The sequence below is a fragment of the Cinclus cinclus genome, chromosome 6 (assembly GCF_963662255.1).
Source record: "Cinclus cinclus chromosome 6, bCinCin1.1, whole genome shotgun sequence".
Lineage (NCBI taxonomy): Eukaryota > Metazoa > Chordata > Aves > Passeriformes > Cinclidae > Cinclus > Cinclus cinclus.
Window position 1 is genome coordinate 31,495,571 of NC_085051.1, and position 16,454 is coordinate 31,512,024.

Sequence of the window (16,454 nt, forward strand, 5' to 3'; positions counted from 1 at the left end):
CTTAGTTTTTCCATACCTTGTAATTGCGCCCATGTTTGTCCAACAATGAAATAATGGATTTGATGTGTTCCTCGGATATTAGATTTAAAGCTTCTGGGCTTTCAATCAAGATGCAGTGCAACACTTCCAAAATACCTATATGAAAACAATGCTGTCATTAAATCATCTGCACCACTGAATAGAACCTAAAAGCTCAGTAAATGAGTATCTTATAAGATCCTGTTTTCTCTGGCCTAAAAGGAGAATGAAACCACTTCTAAGGAGTAATGATATGAACATGGTACATTAAGAATAAATACATAATAAAAATGTTAATTTCACTTTTCTTTAGAATGTAACCACAACTCTAAAACTTGAGAAATTTGCAGCTCCTTTTTTGCAATTGAATAGGTAAAGGTTTTAATAGGGAGCACTGTACTGTATATCAATATTTTGTTGAATATTCCACTGTAAAACAAAAAAGCTACATCTATATGGAGTTTATATGCATGCCACAAATATGTGTTATTTCATGTTAAACCACTCTTGGTACTTTGACCCAATCCCTTAATTCATCAGAGTAATGTTCAACACTGGCCAGATGTAGTAAAAAAAAAAAAAAAGAAAGAAAACAAACAAACAAACAAAAAAAAAAACCAAACAAATCAACCAACCAACAAAACAACAGACAAACAAAACAAAACAAACAAAAAACCCAAACCCCAAGAGTGTATTTGTTTTCTAATATGTGTTGGCTTCAAGGAAAACTGTTCTGTCAATAATGTAAAACAGGCATTGACTGATAGTTAATTTACATTGTGAAAGTGAGTCTCACCTGAGGAAGACTCTAATCTGTCCAATTTACTGATTAGCCAATCAAGGTTACAGGAAAATTGAGCACAGTTGTTTCTGTTGCCACGAATGAGAGCAGCTGGAAAAAAACACAAGGTATAATTCTATAACAGGAGATTTCCATTTTAAATCAAGTGTTTATCATAAGTATTTTAACACTAATTTTAGAGTAACTCCATAAAACAATGAACAGACAAGTCCATATATGTTACTGTAATAAAGAATTGAGATTTTCATTACTATAAATATCAGCTACTGACATAATTTCTAAGGAGTACATAGTTTTTTTCAGTTGAAGGGGGTTGACTGGATAAACAAAAATATCAGCAAAAATGTGTTTTGTCTATGTTTTAGTTTGTTGCTAAATTTAAGTACAAGTTATCCAACACCCTTACTTGATGTCAAGCAAGGTCATGATCATGGGCCTGAAACATTTATTTTTCTATTTTTTCCTACCAAGTGTGGGAAGATCACATGCAGAAGTTTGAGTTCAAGTGCAGATTAGGAATACTGGTGTTTAGTTTTACCCTCTGATTACAGTGTTGTAGAATGCATAGCTTTTAGTCTTTCAGTAGTGCAGACTGCACTTTGAAAGTTCATCAACATTCAAGTCTTTCAAGCAATATTGTTGGTTTTCTTCCTTTTAGAAATCATAGATAATAGGGGGGGAAAGTAACAAAAAAACACTTTTTGTATACAACTCTAAATTATTTTTATTATGAAGCACAATAAATATTACATCAGAACCACTGCGTTCAAAATGTACCTGCAGATAAAAATCAAGATAAAAATCTGACAAAAGTCCACATAGTACTAAAGAGAGTTTCTTTTCATCCTATTTTACTTTAGAACCATAAGACTGTAGTAAAATGAAGCCAGTGGTAACTTTCTAGTTTCTAAGGCAATGACATTTCATGAGAAGCACCTGCATGTCTGTTCTATGTGAATAACCTCATGCTTCAAAGAAGTTCCCCTGGTTTCTTATATTCTTGTGGACCCTCAACTTCCTTATTTCCCTATGGATCAGAACTACCTCCCTTTGTAATGAAAATAGAATTTATTTAATCTCCATCAGAAGACAAGGTTCTCCTAAATGAGGAATAATGCAAACTAGGTATCAAATAAGAAATTTTAAGAATACACATATACATACTTTTCCTGCTCTGTAACTTTGGTCATTCTACAACACAGAAGCAGTGTGTTCTTGAATAGCAATGCTAGAAAAATCTGGCATTGATATTGAAGGAAATATTTCTTTTTTATGTAATTATTTTTATTAATATTTAAATCTAAACCTCAAGTGACAAACATGAATTAAGCAGACCTGACTAATGCCTTAAGACTTTTCTTCAGTTTCATATTAAAAGACTGTTTTCTAGTTTTTCTATTTTTTAATTAATACTTCACATTTGTTTGCATATCACAGGTACATTTAAATTTTTAAAAAAGAGGTTTTGGCATACTTCACAGATCATTTTCCTAGCTGAGATCTAATTTTCTGATGTATAGTTGCTCAATAAACATTTTTGTCTGTAATAAATAGCAGTGACTATATGGAAGAAATTCTGCAATTTACGTAATAAACTGAACAATACTTAAAAAAAGTATTCTTTAGTGGTGAAGCAGCAAGTACATATTCTGGGGTTTTTTTGTTTGTTCTTTTTTTTTTTTTTTTTACATTAGTAAATTTTTTGAGTAACTTACCTAACAATTTGTAGAGGAGATTCAAAATCTCTTTCCATGATGTACCACCATGTTCATCTCTTGCAATTCCTGCAAAATGAGCTGCGCTGTTGTAGTCGTTTAAGCGATCAATGCAATTTAGAACTAGTGCCAGCATTCCCTAAACACATATGACAGAGAGGAAAGTACATGAAAAAGCATTGGCCATTGTTTTTTTAGACACCTTTTCCTATAGAAATCGGAAGGTTGTATTATCTCCAATTAGGAAAATCCCAAAAAAGAAAACAATTGTACTTAGAAGATTCAGATATGTATTTTTCTATATAAAAAGAATTAATTTTAGAGAATGATTCCATACTGTTGCTTACACAACTAGGAATTATGCAAAATAAGAATAAAAATCTGGGAAAAAAAAGGCTTTTACAATCTTTCAAGACATTCCTTTTTACATAAAATCTTCCTTGCATAAGGGATAAAAACACTTCAAATTTAGATCTAAAGGAATTTTCGTTGATTAAAAAAGGTGGAAATTTTACTATCCAATAAAATATCTGTAAACCAAAGAATTTTAAATACTGCAAGATATTTATAACTGCACTTTGCACTCTCAAATAGTATTGAAAACCTGCAAGCAATTCAAACATCTAAAAGCATCATAAAATATGTTTAGTATTTCTATAAAAATGTAGTTATTCCATTTTCAGAAAGGAGCATTTCAACAATTATGTAATACATATCCTTCCCTGAAACAGGCATTCTTAGATTTCCAAGAGGTAAAAAGTTACAGGTAGATTCACAGGGAAGAAGAGACATCAGAAATGGCATCCATATGTTGGACACAGGTTTTATTATTCATTTGGAGTATCCAGGTTGTATAACTTCACAGAGAGAAAAAGAAAATTCTTGTATAGAAAGATCCATTTAAAGATGATCAGAGGTATTAAAATCTAATTTTATTACAGAGGATGTGGCTTGTGACAAGTTTTATATATATTTATATATTTATATTTATACTTATATATGTCAGCTAGGAACATTACATTATTGATCATATGCATATATCTAGATGATAATATGCTTACATCTAGATTTTTCTCAGTTCAAGACAATACACTTAAGATAATACAAAAATCCCTTTCTCCGTACCTCTTCTTTGAATAGATTTTGTCTGTTTTTGAGCGAGCGAAGTTTGTTTTGCTTATCTTCGTGTTGCAGGTCTTCTTCGGGAAGCTGGAAGTAAGTGATCAGGTCTTGCAGAGTCTGAGCCATCTCCTCAACAGGCAGGGCACTGGGTGATAGCGCTCTGTTGTTTCCACTATGGAAAACAACAAGACTGGCAGCATTAATCATTTCCTCCCTGTAATTTGCAGTATTATATAGCAGCCTATTCTTTTTTGGTATCTAAATCAAGTCTTGTTACGTGTATGACATGTGAATGTAAGCAACAGATGAGCCATACTGAACATCATTCAAACATCTATTATTTGGGTGTCCAGCACTCAGAGCTTCCTGAACTGGAGTCGTATACCCCTTTCTGTGCTGATATAAACAGAGAGAATGTTGAAAAAAAAAAAAAAAAAGAAAAAAATCAGATGAAGAAACAATGTAATTCAGCAAAAAGAAGTAAAAGAGATGAAAGTCCATTTTCTACAGTAATTGATTTTGTTTAGACACTTTAAATACCATTTAAGTTATAGGTGTGATGTGCAATAACAGTAGCAGTTATTGAAGCTATACACCCACAGTCTTCTGGAAAAAGAGCACAAAAGTAGCAGGTAATCCTAGCATTGAATTTGATCTTCTGTATTTATTCCATATAGTAAGAGTGGGATTTAAGAATATAAAGCATTTCAAGGTATCTCTATTGTTAATAAAAAATGTCTTTTTCTGTTCAAGTATTTTCTTAATCTTGTATGATAACCCAGTTTTCCATAGCTTGACTATTATAAATAGTATCATGTAGCAGGCACTGATTGCTGGCAAAGGTGGCTCTGCCTTACATCCTCAACCCAAGAAATACAAAGGAGTGGTGCAGGTTCTTGAGATACTGAAGTAATAATATTTTAAACACAGGCTCATATGGTGGGCAGGTAATTAATCTCAAACTCCTTTTTCTTCATTTTTTCATCAAATATTAAATCACGTATTCAAGGGTGAACACTTCATCATCATAAATAAAATTCTGCCAAGCACTAAAAAAAAGTTTCTTCAGTATAAAATACATTCTTGCAGATTTAATTACACAAAATTCTAGGTATCATTGAAAATTCACTAACAGAGTTAGACTAAGATCACTTACATTTTCTTCAACCTGAATTATGATCCAGCTTGCTTCTGGCTTCAAGGTATTAGGTTCCATGTAAATAATCTCACATAAACTGTTCTAGCTATTTAATTGCATTATTAATCAAAATTGCAAATTTAAATCAATAAAAATATATTTCTAACAGCTTCTAAATTCAAATATTGAAGCAGGACACAAGGATTCTCTTAGAGAAATTCTTATAATTTCAGAATATTTTAAAAAGAGGGTAACAACTACCTTATAAAGTGGCTGAATAAGCTTGTAGTATTGCGAATGATTCGAGCAGCCTGGGATTCTTCACGCTGACATCTTTGTAATGTGAGACCATCATCCATATGACCTTCTTGGTGTAATATAACCTATTGAGAGTCAGTAATTATCACAATAGTTATGTATAAACCCTTTTTGCTTTTAAATGTTTTTTTAACATATTTCAATACTGCACTGAAAAACATCATTTTCATATATACAGATTCTTTAATAACTTTATCTAGACACCCATTAAATAACTACAAGTTTTGCAGTCTCACATAAGATATTCAGAGAAGACAGTGTAATGCATTTTTATTCTTCCAGAATTCATTATAAAGACACTCTTAAAAAGCATCTTCAAATTGTAACAAAAAGTCATTTTTCTATATTCTAGCTCTCATGGAAAGAGGAACTTCACTTTCTTAAGCATCATTTATGAAAGGATTTGTTATTTAAGACTATTGACAAGAAAAATCAAGCTGAAGTGACAAACAAATATTACAATGCTGCTAAAGGAGCAATAGTGTTTATGAGCAACTTCTGATTCATTTAACTGTTTCTATGCAATATGCTGTATCCTTATCTGAACCAGATATGAACATCATCTGAACTTCAAGCAATAACAGATCTTTTTACGGAATTTTAATCTTTCACTTAGAAAAAACTCACAAAGTCACAGAAAGCTAGTGTCACCTTTAGGTGTCACAATAGCAGGTTTTGGTCATTTTGAGTCATTAGAGTCCTACAGCAATTTTGTAAGAAGTAACTGTGACTTATCTTGCTCCTTTGTCCAGGAGGCATCCTACTGAATTCTCTACTAAAAAAAAAAAATCTATCTTTTTAGCTTTGAGGGAATAAAAATTTGCAACCCACCTTCCCAGTTAGCAGAGTAGTTCTGAGGGCATGAATAGTTAACAAAGAAACAAGTAACATTATACAGGTGGTTGCTGCCACAAATTGGAAAAGTTATTTACCAACAGCTTTTGTACATAGTATAGCATATAGGTGTATCAAAGCACTGGAAAGTGATGTTTTCTGTGCCTGGCAGAATCTACACTACACATGTGCTCTGTTCCTTCAAACATGCTGAGGAAGAGCTTTTAAAAGAGATAAATATCACCTGCTGAGTTTATCTGGACAGCAGAATTTATGGAAATATGGATGGAGAAGATCAGAAGGCACTTTTGAATCATTACATTAATAATATTTTCTTGGAGGAGGCTAGTTTAAAATTTGTTTGTATTTCCTCTTTTTTCAGATACTTCTTTATATAGAATCTCCCTGTGGGTGACTTTGCTAGCTTAAGTATCACTGTTTCCATGGAGAAGGTCTTGAGGTCTCTGAAGAGTAAGTGAAGATCTATTCTCCCCATCACAAAACTAGTAAGAAAACATTTGACAAATAATGTTTCCTCAGGCCATTGTACATAGCACCAGATTTTGGAGCTACAGGAATGAAAACATTTGACATACAGGGTATTAAAGCCATCATGCCTCACAAAATAATTGCATCTTCATTATTGTAGTGCAGATATGTACTCCTCTCCCTAAGTATGCAGTTAGAATGAGGTAAAAGTCTTTTAGAAGGACCTAATCTTTCCTATTTCTCTGACCAAAACAAAACAAAACCAGAAAAGCAACAAACAACCCAAACCTCAACTAATTCACTCAGAAATATCACAATGACAGGAAAGTGCTATTTAGAATTCCAGTAAGTACATCACAGGCAGAAGCATTCAGCACTGGCTACATCAATTCCTCAGATAAAACACTTATCTGCATATAAAAAGGGGCATTTGGCACTGTCTTGCTTATTGAAGTACAGCAAGACACTGACCAACACTCCAGAGGAATCCAAATCATGTAGCATATATTTTTCTGTTCCCTGAGCTTTAGCACTTCAGAGCTCTGCAGGAGTTCATCGTTTGCACAAAAGCAAGCTCTCAAACTGAAAAGATAGACATCCATCACTCAGTGGATGGTGAAGGGACGTTGACAAGAATACTGATGTAATCATCATTACCTGGCAAATCTTGAATCCCTGGCTACCACAATCTCAGAGAGAGAGAACAAATAAAAATTCTGGCAGAAATCATGCAACAAAAGCCTCATAAGTTTGCCAGATTTTCTTCCATATTTATTATATAATAATTAGAGACATGAAATTACACCAAAGCCAAACAGAAATTTTTACTTGGAATTTTTAGTATCTTATAACAGAAAAAAAATCTCATAGTTGTTTTCTCTTCTCTATAGCTTTACAGACACTGAGAGTGATAATAGCTAGGTTATGTCAGAAAAGCATCCTTTGCCTCTCGCAAAAACAAGGCATTTCTCAATCTTCCTAGGGCTAATGGATCATGATGCAATTACTGCAGGCCAGCTTCAGAAGGAACACAGTGAGTGAAAGCAAAAATCACCTGACACAGTGATGGCAGAGGATGAACACCAAGCAATGATTTCAGTTCTAAGGTAGAAAAAATAATTTTATATGAAATTTTAATGGATGTATGTCTCAAATTGCTTACAAGATTATAACCTAGTATTGCAGGGTATGAAAAACTATTTCTTGCCTCCCAGGAATATCAACTGCATGAAGCTAGAAGGTTTGGATTTTCTTCTGTTTGAAGGCACTTAACAAGACAGAATTCTCCAGGTGAGAATGCAACAAAAGATTTGAAGTCTTTGAACATGAAGGAAACAGTTTCAAAGGAGAATAAAAGTGACAGGCAATTATGGAGGTTCTTTTAGTCCCTTGCTGCTGAGGAGAAAACTGGAGAAACAAAATACTAAATGCCTCAGGAAGCTGTTGTAAAATTCTTCATTGAATACAGAGGAAGAATCCACATATTGCCTTTTCAAGAAGTAAAACTGGACCCTCTGAGGTCCAGGACATAGCCAGCTGTGGCATGGGAAAGGAGGAGGCCATCGTTGCGTGGTTTAATTTTTTTACCAAGAAAATAGTGAATGGCTGGCATTTAAAGAATTTCTGTGATCAGCCCACTGATGATGACCATGTGTGCTGTGTATGAATAAATGTGATTGTGCCTAGGGAGTCTGATGAGAACCTCATTGTTCTGTACTGCAGTGCTTGTGTATGGATAGACCCTTCTGAATGGACATGTCTACAAGTAACTAAAGAAGAATTACAGCTTCTTATCAGTAATGGACTTTGTATTTTTTATTTTTAATGTTCTAGTGATGGGTTCAAGTTGTAAAAATCTACAAATAGAGAATAAAGGAATTCTTTGGTATTGGCAAAGTTATGTGACGCCAGTACTAAACCCCTTAACACTGGATGAAATATGCACACAAAATTTGAAGATATAACAGCTTATATGCCACTAATTAAGAATATAATCATACCCTAAAATCAAAAGACTGATAGAAAGACCCTCTTGATGTCACATCACAATTGCATCTAACATTTTGGGAGGAAAATTATTCTCTAATATTCGTTATGAAACTTGATTATTTTCTAAGGCCATTTCTTAAGTGACAAATTTAATTGCCATTTCACATAATATATTTAATTTTAAAAATCTGAAACATCAATGAATGTTAGATGACTTATTAGTTTGCACCTGTTATAACAGTTGAATCTAGATTTTTAAATAATTATCTAAATCAGGATTTCTGTCCTTTACGGTTGTAAAAATAAAAATTGAGGACAAATTAATAATTTCTTCTGATTAAAAAGCATAGTTAAATACATTTCTCAATGACAATTTTTTTTCTTCAATTAGATTGTTACATTAATATCCATCACTGTTTTAATTTTTAGAGTGAAATACTGATTGTCAATATAAGAGCACAAAACAATTAAACCTACAAATGGACTTCACAAGTAATTAAATATTCTGAATATTACCTTTCTTTTCAAAGGACCTAAACGTGCCGATTTAGCATCCTGTGCCTTGTAAGTCAACCATAAGGCAGTGGCCACATGTTGGACAAAACAGATTGAATCTCCATACTTTATTTCTGGGACACCCATTCCATCAATATCACGCTTGAGACTAGATTCCTGCTTTTCTTTCAGCTCCTAAGAAGATAAAATAAAGTTGATATTTAATTTCTGTATTGAAATAAGATAAAACATTGAATTCTGCATGGATACATATTACAATACTAAACAATATTTATGCCACTTAAGCTGTTAAGATGCAGCTCAATTTCAATTCATAAAACTTCAGCTTCTATCCAATGAATCTTTCAGACTGTGATTAAAAATAATTTCAAATCTGAAACATCATTCTCACTGAAGCAAGAAAAATCAAGTCAAATCCATTACAGTGAATTCATACAAAAAAAAAAATCTTCAGATGTTTATCTTAACCTATTCAATAATGGAGTTACTGATGTAAGAAAAGTTCCCATTTAACAGTCTGGAGAACTCTGTGTAGCCAAAAGTTTTGAATTTTAGCTTAGATGTGAAAAAAAAATGAACCTGTTTTGCAGTGTAGCTAAAATAATTTTATGTGGAATGTTATTTTGTTTATAATTTGTATATGAAGGAACACACTTTGCTTAGAATTATGCCTCTGTATTGAAAAACCACCAAAAAAGAAAATCCTAATTATTTTAGAAGTAAATTTGGCTTATATATTTGCTTTATTTTTGTGTTTCTCAAATTTTCACATTTATTTTTATAAATTAAATAAATAAATAAAGTTTTTATTTATCCACTTTTTAAGATTTGGATTCTTTCAAACCTCTTTTAAAGACATTGCTCAGTGCTTGGCTGGAACATTCATTTTTAAAGCCAAATTTATTTCTTAATCCCATTATTCTTCATTTACAACTGGGGGATTTTAAGGCTTCAGCACTTTGAAATAAAGTAGGTATCCTTTGAAAAATGAATTCAGGAATAAGGACAGAATTTTGCTGCAAACTTTGTAATAGCAAGTTATGGATACATGTGATTGTGCTTGTTTTTATGGGTAACAAGGTTTTTTATTTCATTTCAGGATATATAATGTTCAATATCTGTGGAGTAAACAATAATTGTATTATATCTATGCTAGCCTGCTTTTATTTATATGCAATTTAACGTCACATTTCAACAATAGTTTCAGGTAACATTATAATGCCAAGCTGAAATTGAATGAAATTACAAGACGTTCCTTGGAGATACCATTTCAATGTCAGGACTATGGGGAAAACATGTCACATCATATTTGCATGAACTGCACTGTCACATACAGAAAAAGATGAATTATTTCAAAACACATTTGCAGTAAGGGCATTAAATGAAAAATAGAATAAAATAGAACAAATTCGCTAACTGTCAGCAATAAATTGTCTTTACATAGTAACTCGAAGATTAAAACCTTTTCTTCAAATACTGTGTCTCTATCAACAGTCAATGAAAATTTCAGAGAAACAAATGATAGTGTGGTAAGAAGCAGTCCTAATTAAGTTACTTTTTTGAAAAAATTGAGTGATACGGATCCATTTTGACAACACTAAACATAGTGAAACAACCCTTTTTTTCTCATTTCAGATATATATTTTTAGAATCATGTCAGGGGCCTGAAGGCTGTTTTCACTTTGAGAAATACAGCACAAATTCCTCTTCATCGTGCTTTGCTCTTTGCACTCTGTCCAGCTTCTCTAGGATTACAACCAAGTAATTTGATCACCGTGTGCAAAGACACGGTGTATTTTATAACAGGTGAAAAGTCTAGTCAGATAGAGATTACTGGGGGAGAAGGGGAAAAAAAACCTTATCTTATCTAAACATTTGTACATATCTTAACAGTAAAATATCCAAAACTTCAACTTTTACAACCCTCTTTTCACAGCCTAGTCTGAGTTTAACTCCCCCAGGCCGTGAATTAAATCACCGAAAGTTCACATCGTGGGCCTAGAAGTTGGTGAAGGACAAATAACACCAACAACAACAAAAAATACCCAAACCAAACAAAAAAAGATGGAATGAACAAAGGAATTTGAGGGCAAAGCTGTCAAAGATAATATTTTCAAAATATGTTTAATATACTAGAGGAAGGGCAAGAATTAGAAAGTGAGAAAGAATCATAGATTCCTACATGATAAAAGGAATATGAGGAATGGCAATGTGAACAGAACAAATAAACTCAACTTTATTTACAAAGATTTTACAATAGTAAAGAAACAGTAGAGGAAATATTTTTGCCAGCTTAAGGACTTGTTTAGACAGACCTAAGAATGGCAAAACAACCTGTCTGCTGAACTCTTACTAAACCTAACTTTCATGTGCTAATTAAAATTTTATCTTTTGATATTGCACACTGTTATTGCGTTAACAGTGCCACCATAGATACTCCAACAAAAGAAAAAGATAAAAGGTCTACAGATGTAAGAGCTTGCCACTGGTATTGTTGTACACTGTACACTTCGCTTTATACATTTGTACATCCCAGTAGACACAGAAAAAAAAAGTTACTTTCATTTCACCTCCTATTTTCTCCTCCCATAAAAAATAAGTAGAAAAAATAGTTTAACACTGCATTTGAAATGCAGTGTTTACTGGGAAATTATAATTATAAAATATTAACTTAAAAATAAGTATTTGAACTTTTAGAGACTAACGTAGGTAAAGGCCTTTGCAATACTTACGATCTTATTACAAAACCAAATTGAACTTTATGATTACTACCATACTATTACGACATCCTAATGCCATGTTGAGTCCCTAAGACAGCTACATGTTGGCAGTAATATCAAAATGATATCAAATCCTTCTGCATGAGTCATCTGTGACTTTTGAATGTGTCAGAATGTTACTTACCAAGACTATACCAATAACTTCTTCATTTTTTTGTACATACCAGCACAAAAATAAAACATTAAATCTCAAATAGTAATTCCAGGCTACACAAATTAAGATAAACAATTATTTTAAAATATGCTCTTGTTTCCACTGTGTTTAGTCTCAAGGAAATTTGTAAGCAGACCTGATTCTCCTTAGCAGTATATACTGAGCCAAGTACTGTGCTGGAATGAGAACATCCCATTTCAAAACAGCATTTCATCTGGTGTAGAGAAACTGCTGTCTCTGTTGTCACAAGGCATTACAGATCTGTTGCCTTAAAATATGAAGGTTGACATTTTAAAAATTGGTCCAAATAAGCTCTGTATTAAAACCAATAAAAGATGCAATTTGGAGGGGAAGGTGGTCCATCAATTCCTGATGCTTGTAAGATTAGCTTGCAGCAATTAGGAAGCAAAACAAGCATTTATTACACATATTGTTTTCACTGAAATCAGCACCAGAATGTTCTTTAGCACATGCCTTAACTTTTTTAAAAGTTCCCTTCTGTTCTTGTTTATGTAAAAACATATTAAAGAAAACTGTAAATTGAATTTTATAATTTAAAATTAGCGTTTCAATTTCCAGTGTTATCCATCAAAAGGCAAAAAACAGTGAAAGTAAATACACTATGAAGGCAATCACAGGTTTTGACAAAAAAGGAATACACATTTGCTGAAGTGGAATGTAACAATATTGAGGATGAAGGTGCTTTTTCAACAAGAGGAGCTCTGTAACAACAGCTAGAAAATAAGTCTTTATTTAAGTAATGTGTTTCATGCTCTAGGGTAGCCTTGAGGATTTGCATATCCACATAGCTTTCTGGAAAAGATTTTTTTTTCTATAAAACCCTCTTACTAACTTCCAAACTGCAAAGAATACCACAATGAAGAAATGTTTCATTTCCATTTGGATAAGCAGCAGTGCTTATTCTAAGCAACCTAGTCCAAAGTGGTGTTGAGCCCACCTGGAGCAAAGGGCTGGACTAGATGGCTCCCCAGGGTCCTTCTCAATCAGAATTATTCTATTAGTCTAAGGGATAGGAGCGCTGTAAACAGGCAGGTATCCTGCACCATATTTTAAAGAATCTGTACACAAATGTGAAGATACTAGACAGATATCTCTTGAAATTTCCTTGAATTTATGCCATGTTAAAGGTACATGCAAATGAAAAGGTTTCTTCATTGAGAAAATCAACCAAAAAAAAATGTTTACAAGTACCTATATGCAGAAATTAAGATAAAAACACTTGCATATATCTAATCTATCTATTGCATCTATGGTCCTTTCCCCCCCCCCCCAATCTGTGTGCAAGCAGTACTTGGCTTTAAGAGTCCTTTTCTTCTTACAGTCCAGGTTGGTCTTTGGGGGTTCTTCCCTTCCCAAACATCACCTTTCTTTCTTCAGGAAAAATTATCATTGCTTATTCCCCTCAACTTTAGAAACGCTAATGTCTCCATCCATGGGACAGTGCAGCTCTTACATGCCCAGACAATAAATAACAATTCTTGGTACCAAATTCATAACCTATCATGAGGTAAAAACATTATTTTCTGTATAGGGCAGCACAAATGGGACAGGATGATGAGAACTGAGCTTGGATTAAATATAAAAATGTACATAAACAATGATATTATGGATAAACACAGTAGGCATAAATGACATCTGCATAATTAATTACGACTGTAGTTCAGCTTAGCCTTTTTGTGCACTGCACTAAATTTCACTAGAGTGCCTTTGAGGCACACCTCAATAAAAAGAGTTAGAAAATACAGCAAGTTTACTCAATGTAAAAGAAATAATTTTATGACTGTGCGTAAACAGACCCACTAAATTGACATACTCAAAATGTATACATTTATATGCATAGATTAAAATAATGACAAACAGCAGGACAGCTGGTGTCCAATGAGGCAGTGAGTAAATCAGAGGGATTTTAACTCCGTGTTTAACCAGTAGCTGTGGCACTCCTGGGATACTCACCAATGATTTGCCAATAATGGGAAAAAATTCCAGCTGTAATAAATGCCCCCACACAACTTCTTATGTACAATCTATAGTGCATAGCCTTCACACTGAACAAAAATTGAGAAACTATGTGGTAAGTCTTAGGAATCTAAGAAAATTTCCTGATAATTTTTAACTATTTTGATTGGCTAAAATAAAAATTCATGAAATATCATATGCAGTCACACTAATAAAGATCGTTATTTTAAACATGTTAAAAAGAAGTACTTGATTTATTATACTAACAGAAGTCTAGCATTTGTCAAGCCTCTTACTGTTAGATTTTATCTAGTGTATAATTAATTTTAAATATTCTTTTTCAGTTTGGGATTTCTTTTTTTTTTAATGATCATATAGCATTCAGAATTATGTGGAAAATTTAGCTTTTTGTAGTCAACAAAAAATTCCATTGTAGCAGCTATGGCAACTATTTATAAGTAAAAACATGAAAGGACCTAAAAACTATTAATCATCATTGATTATAAAACCTTTCACTTCCTGAGGAGGAAAAAAGTTATTCATCTTGCCTACCTCCATAATCATTCCTCATTTTATCTCCAGTGTAATGTTTTTCCCAGCTGGAAACAATGAAAAAGCTAATAACATGCAATTAGCAGCTCACTAAATAGCATAATTTGAAAACATATGGTTTAGAAATCACTGACTACATTTGCCTTACATTTAGGAAAAATTTGATTGAGTTCAGTTCTTATCAGCACACTGCATAAAGAATAGCAACTGAATGGAATTCAATTGAATTCAATTATGACAGATAGAGCTGGAACATGTAATACTTTAACGAGATTCTCTCCTACTAAAATAAGTTATAATTATTTAAGTATTCATATTAAACCATCATATCTTGCACTCTTTGGTTTTAATCCTGTTTTTTAAAACTTGTAACAGTTAGTTTATTCTAAAGTTTATTAATCACCCTTATTTTTCCTCTATGAAGCCTTTGTTATTCTTTACACAAGTTATGTTTGAATTTAAATGCACAGTCCCTTGCATTAGCTTCAATTTAGAACTTACAGGTAATTTATACAGTCGTTGAAACCATTCAGATTTAGTATTTCAGTGCTCCACATTCAGAACAAATTTGTGTTGTTTTTATTTACCTTCGATGCTCTGAAACAAAAGGCTGTAGATGTTGTGTCTGACTTTTCCCTGTCTAATATTACTACTCCTTCATCTTCATTCAGAGCCAAGTACTTTCCTGTTGTAATATGTCGAAGACGAAAAGGCTGCCCCCATCTGATGTTACTTCCACTCCAGCTAAACATAAGAGACATCACAATAGTTTAAGTAAGTAAAATTAGAAATTTTTTTAGGTTTTAAAGGATGTTCAGTAAATAGAATATGCTATATACATGTTCCTTTTTTTTGTTCCGGTTTCAAAACTTAAATCAGATGCAAAACTGTTGATTCATTTGCAAACAGAGCCCTGGAAAGAAGTATGGCTTCCATTTTGTTTCTACACCCTCTCTCTGTCTTATCAGGGTGTTACATATTCTGTCCATAAATAAACTCTACATGTATAAATTAACGACTGTATTTTAGTTGAGTGACTAAACAAACAAATTAAAACCTAGAGTGGGGAGTCAACCTTCCACAGAACTATCCTACATCTGTGTTAGTTATGAGGGTATTTCGTAACAACAAACACACCAAGGGTAAAACAAACAAACAAACAGTTCAGATGGCCACCAAAGGCCATACTTACTCTTATGATATATATTGAAATTTCACTTGCAGGGAAATAACAGACAGATTATCACATAGGAAGGATATAATCTTTAAAAAACCCAAAACCAGAGAAACACAGAAGGGGTACCATTGCTCTTATTTCCACTCAAACTTGGAGTTTTTAAAACTCCAAGTGAAACCAGGAACGTATTTTACTTTTCTAAACAAGCAATGCTTTAAGTACATCTCAAACGCAATGCTGCTTTTGATATGGGAGACAGAAAAAAAATCTATTTTATGACAGTACCTTTTTATTATTGACAAAGACCCTACTAACACATATCATGAAATGTGGCAAATACATGTTCTGTCTTAAGGGTCTGTGACAGTCAAATTTCTATTAATATAACAAAAGTTGCTAACCAAAAAAGTATAAAAAATATCAATACCTTATTCGAAGTGGTTCTACTCTCCACAAAGACCTTGCTCGAATGCCAGCTCCTCCAGTTTCATAAAATACTTTCCTAGAGAAAAGATTCAGAAGACCATCTTCTTGTGCTTACAAAGTATTTGTAACTTACTTCTCTGGAAACTGTACATGACTCACTACTTTTGTCTCAGTAAACTAATGTCATTGAATGGACAGAAGATTCCTACTCATCAGTGAGACTGTGATAAACAATCCAAATGTCCCAGGTAAATTAGATTATTTCCATTAGCATAGTCTCTCTCAGGAGCTGCTAAAATGCTTAACCTTGACAGTGGAAGGGAAAATTTTCCTGTCATTTAATAAACCATAAAAATATGTAATTCCTACAGTTCCCAAGATATTAATCTACATTAACAATGGTATTAAATATATACCATATTTTAAAATAAAGTTGTACATTTTCAG

The 16,454-nt window shown here is 32.8% G+C and overlaps 1 protein-coding gene across 1 annotated transcript in view; it reads right to left on the reverse strand.

Moving 5' to 3' along the window:
* The window catches only part of RYR3 (ryanodine receptor 3), a 147,551-nt gene that overhangs the window by 116,022 nt on the left and 15,075 nt on the right, over positions 1-16,454 (reverse strand). The window contains exons 10-17 of the mRNA XM_062495378.1: positions 16,009-16,083; positions 14,992-15,148; positions 8,942-9,115; positions 5,057-5,178; positions 3,661-3,829; positions 2,536-2,674; positions 815-910; positions 17-135 (exon numbers count right to left, since the gene is read on the reverse strand). Coding sequence (XP_062351362.1) covers positions 17-135; positions 815-910; positions 2,536-2,674; positions 3,661-3,829; positions 5,057-5,178; positions 8,942-9,115; positions 14,992-15,148; positions 16,009-16,083 — 1,051 coding nt within the window. The remainder of the gene's footprint in view (positions 1-16; positions 136-814; positions 911-2,535; positions 2,675-3,660; positions 3,830-5,056; positions 5,179-8,941; positions 9,116-14,991; positions 15,149-16,008; positions 16,084-16,454) is intronic.